Source organism: Vicia villosa, unplaced genomic scaffold, assembly GCF_029867415.1.
Source record: "Vicia villosa cultivar HV-30 ecotype Madison, WI unplaced genomic scaffold, Vvil1.0 ctg.000236F_1_1_1, whole genome shotgun sequence".
In the NCBI taxonomy this organism is placed as follows: domain Eukaryota; kingdom Viridiplantae; phylum Streptophyta; class Magnoliopsida; order Fabales; family Fabaceae; genus Vicia; species Vicia villosa.
This window is the reverse complement of record NW_026705089.1, coordinates 43192-52174: the sequence shown is the minus strand read 5'-3', so window position 1 is coordinate 52174 and position 8983 is coordinate 43192. Positions and strand designations below refer to the sequence as shown.

The window sequence follows — 8983 nt, the reverse complement described above, 5'->3', positions numbered from 1 at the left end:
TTTACCGTAGAAATTTGCAAATCCAATCTATTTAATCAATTTGGATGTCAGATTCTCTCAAAATCAAACTAAACCAACCATCAAACACCCTTACTCCATTCTTCTCTTTTCAAAAGCCATCGCTCCCTTTGCCTCTAAAGGCCCAAATAGAACCCAAGAGTTATTTGATTTTATTAGAGAGAAGTTTTCCAATTCATAGCTACGTAAACATTCAAAAAAATATTACTAAATATTAATTGCTTCAACTCATAAAAATCTAAAATAAGAATCTAAACAGGATAATTTATATAATATATCGTTTTCTTTTAAAAAGAAAATTATTTTCACGAAGTCCGGTGAAAAAATATATGATATCACTCACCTCTTAACTACCCTTGTGTGTATCCTAATAACAAAACTGCAACTCAAAAACCTGCTTCCTTACTCATTAAATAAACTACAGCAAAAACCATTGCTATCAATCTACGCTGTCTACCTTTTCATTTGCGTGCTTCCTTTTGAGTTCTCTTCAGTTTCTCATCAAATAAATTACAACAAAAACCTTTGTTATCAATCTATGCTGCCTACCTCTTGCTTCCTTTCTTTTGAGTTCTCTTTAGTTTCATACTCTTCTTCACAGAAAGCGCGCCAGAGACACTCTTACCTTCAAGCCTTTTTGTCATATTTACCACGCTAGCCATACCTTTTTTGGCAGCAGCCCGATGCTCCGGTCTACGGCTCAGCATTTTTCTATCAAGCGGCCAAAATGCATAAGGTTCAAGCTTATCCTTCCTCTTTACATCTCCACCTGCTTTTTTACTACCATATTCTTTCCCAGTGTAACCCCTACCAGACTCTGCTGTTTTCCTCCTCTTCTGGGCTTTAGTTCCAGACCTCGCAGACAAATGACTATCAGGCTCACTCCTAGCATCATATTCTGAATCGGCTGGTTTATCCTTTGTCTGTTCCCCTTCCTCATGGATAATCAAACGTCCTTCAGAATCTACCTCCATCTCATCATCGTCTAACCGTGACTTCCTTTTGAGATTCTCACACGATCTAAGAGCTGACCTTGTTTTCTGCCGATCAAGCAAATCAAGTGGCTCATCATCTGATTCGTCTGATAAATGCTTGGCAAAATTGTTTTTTAGCCTCATATTGGACCTAGATGGAACAAGCAACAACATTATTAGTTGAAAATGATTCTCTGGACACTTTATGTTACAGTCTCTGGATAACTCGTCACAGAACGGATTATTCAGCAAAGACCACTGCCAATTTATGCAATACCAAAAAGATAGAAAACAGGCACAAATCCAAGAACAGTCCATTTAAATTACAATAATAACAGTGTTGAAGCAAATGTCATGACTAGCTACCTAAATGAAGATGCTGCTGATTTGAGATGTGTGGGAGATTTTCCCCCTCTAGAAATTGTCTTGCCATTCAGGTATTCTGCATCACTACCAGTGCTCTCTCCGTCAAAATCCGAAAATATATTTGTATGGTTCCATCTACTTTGCCTGCAAAATACCATTATGTCACTATGCAGCTGAATATGCGGCTTTCAAATTCAATATACCATAATATTAACTAAAAAAAGCAATGCCAGGTTCAGAACAAGAATGTCAATTTTGGGTTCAACGAGCAAGTCACTTTAACATGTCTGTGCATACTTTATAAAGATCATTGGTGAACTAAACTTATAAACCACTCTTCTGTAAAAGTTTACATAAGAAATTGCAAGAGGAGATAATCAAAGTCTCATAGAAGGTTATGTCATTAAAACCAGTTCTCTTCAAACTGAATAATTCAAATAGATACACAATCATTACCTGGATGTAGTTGCCTTTGAAACACGAGACCTAGTTTCTTCAGATTTAGCACCTCGATTCCTCTCTTTCCGCTCCTTGATCTGTTTTACAAATGGTCAAAATTTAGCAAAAACATGAACCCACAAGAATTATCAAATTGCTGTTCAACAAACCTTGCGTATGTTGGACAAAAGTTTCATATGCTCTTCAGGCAGGACAGCTTTGACGGCCTCCAATCCACACTTCGTTACAAGCATTCCCAAAAGAAGTTTGACCTGAAAAGAATTTGAATCACTCGTTTGCATAATGAATATATATAGCTTGAAATCCGAAACAGCCATCCTCAACACCCCAAAGAAATCATTGATTATTTTTCTCAAAAAAAATATATATATCACATAAGATAGTAAAAACAAAAAACCTTGGCTTGAAAATGATTTTTGGCAACATCTTGCCACTTAAACAAAGACTCAACCACACTCCTCAGATGCATATGCAATCCTTCTGCTTGTGATTTGGCTACTAAAACCTTTAACAAACCAAGATTGGCCTGCAACATGAAGACAGATATTTAATTAATGGCTCAAGGAAATGTTACTCCAGTTAGAAATGCATTAAACTAACATAATGGGAAATGAAACAAACCTTAGTTATCTCTTTTTTCTTTTTTTCGAGCAGGACAAATATGGATGGAAGCAAATCAAAAGCATTTAAAACAAGATCAGAGAACTCATAAGCCAAGCGAGCTAAACCTTTGACCGTTGCACTTATCATATGATCACTTTTCCCAACAAGGCCGTGGGCAACCTTAGCTCACAAAACAACACAGACAAGTTACTGTCAGTATGGCAATGCTATTGAGAATACAAGCTACTGTGACATTTTTCTACCGTTATGAATACAAGCTACTGTGACATTTTTCTACCGTTATGAATACAAGCTATGGAGTTGAACCAAATAAAAAAGTTGTAAACAGCAAAGACAATTAAACTGTGAATTTACCTTGATAAAAAATTGATATAGATAATTTCTGCTCCCACCTCTCTCCTCGTCCCCAAATGCATGGGCAATTTCAACCAGAATGTCATAAGCCCTGTTCCTGGTTTTTTTATTGGCCTGTAAAGATAACCTCCAAATTTAGCATCTCTAGAAGCTTGTAAAGATAATTTATAAGCAACTGATGGGCAAGAGTAATGTCAATGACAAACATCTTTTGATCCTTACTGAATGTTATACCCGCATAATAATTAAAATCGCACAGAAAACAATAATGGCCATTCCATCGTATTAAAAACTTAATAGTTAATACAGGCCTTAGTTGAGTGAAAGAAGTGCGTTTTTTTCTCAAAAGTGATATGTTCTTGCTGGAATCTCAGAAGAACATGGGTCAGCTAGATAAGTAGATATAACTCCCTTGCTGGTCATTATGGATATTGCCAGTGGCATGCAACAGTAATGTTATGCATCCTAGTATCTTACGTATGACAGCAACACGAGCCTCAACACCAGCAAATTCATAATGTGTGAAAACAATGTTGACTGGTTGCCCTACAGTATGCTATTGTATGTCACCAGCTCAGCACTGCTATACAACTATGAATGGGGACACATCAGAGAGCTCCAGTTAGGATCATGAAGCCTCACAACATAGCGCCCACCATCACGCCTAAGAAATATGTGGACACTGGATACACAAGAAATGTACCGGGGCCAGAAAAAACCAAGCAGAGGCAAAAGAAATATATTGCTTCATATATTATTAGAAATGCTACATGGGAAAGGGACAACTAATTTTCCACAATTAACATTACATTACCTCTTTAAGAGCCAGTATAATCTCGGTGAGGAAAACATCTAGTCCGATCTTCGAATCATCCTGTTGGCAATACATAAGTTCAGATTCCTTGTGCTATACTATAATATGACGACATACTTTAAAACATATCAGATACACTGCAACCAAAGTGTGGTGATAAACATAGAAGCAATATCCAACTTTGGATACCTTTGACTTTGAGTCATGTACTGTTAAGAAGTCAAGGAGCTGAACTTTGACTGCCTCTGACTTCAAGACATGGACAATCAAGAAGTAAATGCAATCAAGTCTATGGCGTTTGGCAGAGGAATGGCAAGGACGAATTTCAACCATGAGCTCAAGCAGATCCTCAAGCTTTGATGAAACAAAACTATCCGAACTCTGTCAAGAATAATCCAAGAAAATATTGCACATCAATAACTTTGATGATCACTTCAACAGCTTGACATTAAAAGGATGAACTATTAAATAAAAACCAATACAAGCATACCCATGACAACAGTCAACACCCTTGACTGAACATTTTAGCCGAGATATTCTAACATGAATTTTTTTTTTGAGATAAATATTTCCAAACTTCTATCTATGTTAATCAGAAAATCAAATAATATGAAGTAAACGAATACCCTGAGAATGATCGAAAGAACTTTGTATGCCTTCTTCTGCATGACACCAACATCCTGTAAATAATAATCACAATAACCATCTTCACAACTTAACTATTTAAAGAAGAAATTTCAGAAATTCATTGCAAAGAGCACTATAAATCTCAGACAAACCTGCAAAGCTGGCTTTAATACTTCAAATAGTAAATCAATATCCTTCACGTCTAATCCAGGCAACAATGAAACTGCGAAATCAAGAAGCCGGGCCCTGGGATGAAAAGAAACTCTATAAAATAATATTTACCCAGTGACATCCAACAAACAAATAAGATAATTTAAGTAAAACGCAGATTGGACAAAAACAAATTTCCAACTTCACAAGAAAAATCAATTCAGAGAAATAGAAAATAATCAACACCTGAGAACTGATTGAGAGATATCATTTGATTCATTGTCAATCTGCATAGAACTTTCCGAATTGTCTAGTTTGTTTGCCTTTTGAGTGCATTCTAAAAGGTCTGACATTTTCCTCTTAAATAAGTTTTGTACGACTTTCTTTTCTGCTATGGAAGCAATATCACCAATTGTTCCCTGTAAATGAAAGAAACCCATAATATAAACTTCTTGTACTGGTTAAATGTAACGACAGGTTGAAATTTCAGCTTTCAAGTAAGTAATTAAGAAACACAAAAATAGAGCACTTCATCTTTTCATGAAAACTATGCAGCAATCTTTCCAATTCAGGGAATGAAAACCGAAAACTGGTTACCATTTTTAATATTTTCAAAAATAATTATGAGTTATCTGTCAGCTGTGGGTTTCTTGGTATGCAAGATATAGCTTCTATTTCTTTATTCACATTTGAAGACCTAATTGAACAATTTTAGAGCTTTCCATTCTAGATGTCTAGTCATGGATAACTAAAGAACAAACAAGCCCACATAATCACTATTTGATTTCTTAAACTAATGATGATGGACATCTCTTTAGAGAAAGAAAGGGAGAATGTGCATTGTCAAATCTTTACTTTTATGTAATGCCAACATGTGTGCAGATACAAGGGCCACGGTGCATAAATTTGGCTCAACTAAAGAACATTGAGAAATAGTACCTGCAAACAACCACCGTCATCTTTCGTAGATTTCAGGAACACTTCTGAAAGATCTTTCAATAAGTTCTTTGCAGATGACTCCAGTGCCTTCAAATTTTCTGTTGCAACCTGTTGCGAGTACTTAAACAAAATATGTTCTTTGGCCATATCTTGCCCAATAATGTCCTCATCATTTGAATCCTTAATATTCTTGTTTTGTCTAATCAGGAGCTGCAAACTAGTGCATATTATTCCACGTATATCAGGTTCTTCTTTTACTTTAATACGTAAATGTTTCTCTAGAACTTTGAAACTTTGAGCTGTGTCCGAAGGATAGTTGCAAAACGAAGGCAGCAAAGACCACAAAGAGTAAATAAGTGCGTCAGCATTCCTTGATGACACCATCAGTCCCTGCTTCTCAAACTGCAAAATGTGCAGGATAGGAAATGAATGCCATGGAGAAAAATAACACTGTATCGCAAAAAAAAATGTCAAATACCTTTTGAGCCTTCTCCCTTATACGTTCAATCATAGGCAAAATCTCCTCTGTAAAATATTTTAGACTCGCACCAACAATATACTGTTTTAGAATTGGAAAAAGCCATATATTTGAAACAGATAAATCTTCAGCTTCCAAATTCAATGGTATAAGGGATAACAATGTTTCAGGTCCCATTACAACAAGAGCTGATCCAAGGCATGCATGAAGCTGCACGATATAGAGTGCACCGGTACTTCGTATCAGTAATTTGTTACGCATAAAAAAAACTAGAAGATGAGACAAATTCCCATATCCTCTAAACAAAAATCAACTTAATTAAGTTATTGGATAAAAAACAAACCATGAAAACACTTAAATTTGCTTGAATCATAGAAATTCAAACAGCTTATTATTGTCTAACCATACAAATAACAATAATATAATACACATACATAACAGAGTTGCTACAAAACGCCAACTGGCTTTTGAAATAATCAATATCAATATCGTAGTATAATATAATAATTCCAATGGTATCCGACTCTTTTACAGGTCAGACACCATAAGTTCAAAGTTGAGACATATGGCATGCTGGGAGAAAAAGCATATATGAAAGTTGATTTTGTAAGATTGTGAGTTTCACATTTGGGAAGTATAGTAGCAAAAGAATTGAGAAGGGTTACTACAAAAAGCCAACTTGCTTTTGAAATAATCAATATCAATATCATAGTATAATATAATGATATCCAACTCTTTTACACGTCAGACACCATATGTTCAAAGTTGAGACATATGGCTTGCTGGAAAAAGAAAAAAACATATGAAAGTGGATTTTTTAAGATTTTGAGTTGCGTATTAGCGCAAAAGAACTGAGAAGCAACATAGAAAGAAAAGAAAGGATAGGTGAACCTGTTTCCTAAAGGGAAAATCTTCATCAGGCAGCTTCTGCATATCTTCCAAGTTTTTGAGAATACCTCTCATGAAGTAAGGAGAGTTACTTCCTGCATTGATTATAACAATAATCTCAAAAATAAGTAACGGGAATTTTACACTGCTACTATTTGAGGAACGAATTCAGTCCAACGATAATAAACCGTACTAACGAATTACCAACCAACAAATTATGCACATATTAAGCCAATGCAAGAACTTGACAGCAATCAAAATACCTAATTTGTGAAACATAGCTGAAACAACTTCAAATACTCTATCCCAGGCACCAGCATAGTGGTAATCAAGTAAGCTCTCAACAATTGCACAAATTCTCTCAATGATGGTTGGTCCTGACCTCCTTGATTCATCTAAAGTTATCTGATCCACACCTTGTTTAATCAAGGTCTCATCAATACAATAATTAATCATGCTCTTGAGTGCATTTGCGGCGGCGAATATGGCCTCTTCATGTTCAGATGCCAAAATGTCTGCGCATTTAGAAGTAAAAAAAAAACTTTCATAGTTGCAAAATAAAAACAGATAAAAATATACACAAACAATTGAAATTCATGATACCTTTGAGATCATTAAAGACACTGGGAAGCTTAATCACACACATTTGTCTGTTTAGAGAAAAGACTTTCTTCATTCCAGCATCAAGCAAGCGGGCATTAAATGTTATTCCATCTCCCGACATCACATTCGATGAGGTAGAAAGATTCGATATTGAGCATAACACCTCAAGTAGTGGTTCAGGAGAAACTTCTGATTCCGGGTTTAGAAATAGGAAATTCAAACAATTTGTTATGCGCTTTGTGACTAGGGGTTGACGCAGAACCAAGAGACTTTTGAAGTGCTTAAGGATGCTGGTTTTGTATGTTAGCGACAACAAAGGAAAGCATTCTTTCAAGGCATCCAAAATGTACAAAACCTGTTGGGCTCCTATAGTTTCTTTACTAGCATTTGCATTTGCATCATTTGCATTTGCATTTGCTCCCCCAGCAAGCAGTAGAAACCTGTCGAGTATGTTTTGGACACCTTCACTTGCAGATGCTAGTAGCGAAGACTTTTGAAAGCTTATCAAGACATCACGGAGAAACAAATGAGATTGCTCTCTTACCTGTTGGAAGATATAGTCAGCACACAGCATTCAAACATGCACCATAACTAAGTAAGCATTCTGCACCCTTAATCAGGAACAGAACCAGCCTAGTAGAAAACCAATCAAAATTCATCTAACCCAACTACAGCCCATTGCCCCGTAGTCCACAGTATTAACATTTGTTACACACATAAGCTTGCAAATTAAAACATCAAAACATGTCATGTCCCACTCCCTCCTATCTAAACCTACACTCTACTACAGGTGAAAAGGGGAAAAATAACTTCGTAGACTATTACAAACACCAAACCACATGCATTGTATAATTCCTATTTTGATATGATCAACTAGGTTCAATAGTTTTTAAAAACTGAGACATCAGTATCAAAAATATCATATACTATACTATGCATCAAATTAATCACCAATTTCACATCCATATATAGATGATTATAGTTCATAAGTAAACCACAGAGAACTGAAGTTAAGAATTCAAATGAAATTACCTTATATCTTGAATCAGTAATAAACCCTAACAAGACATTGAACAGCGGAGACACATCAGCCCAATGAACACTATGTCTATTGATCAACAAATGCGAAAGGCACTTCAATCCATGAATAACCGCAGTTTCGGAACTCGACGGAGACTGCGTAACTCTCACAACCAGCTCAGACAGAAACTCCCTCTTCTTCTCCAACACAGCAGGAGGCAATCTAACTATTACAAGAGATAGAATGGTGAGGAGTGCGTCGATGAGGTGGTTAGCAGGGTTAGGTTCCGATGCGATGCGGTCCAGGGAAGAACACGTGGCTCCGAAGTAAGCAACCGGTGATGAAGGTAGATTGTGGTCTCTGAGTTCCTGAGACATGGCGCCGATGACGGCGCAGAGATGTTGGTGGCTTTCGGAGGTGGATTTTCCGAATCGAGAGAGGATGAAATTGCATAAATCGCCATTGGATTCGCTGATGATGGAGGGTGATTCTTCCATCTCGATTCCTTCCATGGTGGAAAACGAAAATCAAACGCCAAACCCTAGCTAGCTCACGGCGGCAAGCAGGGTTTAAGCAATGCTGATAGAGAGTATGAAAGACGATAAAACTATACTAACGGAAATTAATCGTGTTTATATATACTTACTAACACGTGGTATCGCACGTGT

General features: G+C 36.4%; 1 protein-coding gene across 1 annotated transcript; it reads right to left on the bottom strand.

Annotated features, from left to right (window-relative positions):
• Positions 1–257: 257 nt before the first annotated feature.
• Positions 258–8907, bottom strand: LOC131625745 (uncharacterized). The gene is made up of 18 exons (XM_058896585.1): positions 8327–8907; positions 7295–7838; positions 6955–7206; positions 6695–6786; positions 5804–6013; positions 5326–5727; positions 4633–4805; positions 4389–4482; positions 4236–4289; positions 3799–3990; positions 3610–3669; positions 2796–2909; positions 2439–2600; positions 2215–2343; positions 1967–2068; positions 1815–1894; positions 1359–1502; positions 258–1143 (listed from the first exon to the last, which is right to left on the bottom strand). The coding sequence occupies exons 1-18, from the start codon at positions 8825–8827 to the stop codon at positions 564–566; spliced, it is 3885 nt and encodes a 1294-aa protein (XP_058752568.1). The 5' UTR covers positions 8828–8907; the 3' UTR covers positions 258–563.
• Positions 8908–8983: the final 76 nt, after the last annotated feature.

Coding starts and splice junctions, on each gene's coding strand:
- LOC131625745 (XM_058896585.1), bottom strand. CDS start 8,827: ATGGAAGGAATCGAGATGGAAGAATCACCCTCCATCATCAGCGAATCC. Junction 6,787..6,954: donor AGCTATGTTTCACAAATTAG/GTATTTTGATTG, acceptor TAATCAATGCAG/GAAGTAACTCTCCTTACTTC. Junction 2,910..3,609: donor TTATACTGGCTCTTAAAGAG/GTAATGTAATGT, acceptor TTATCTTTACAG/GCCAATAAAAAAACCAGGAA.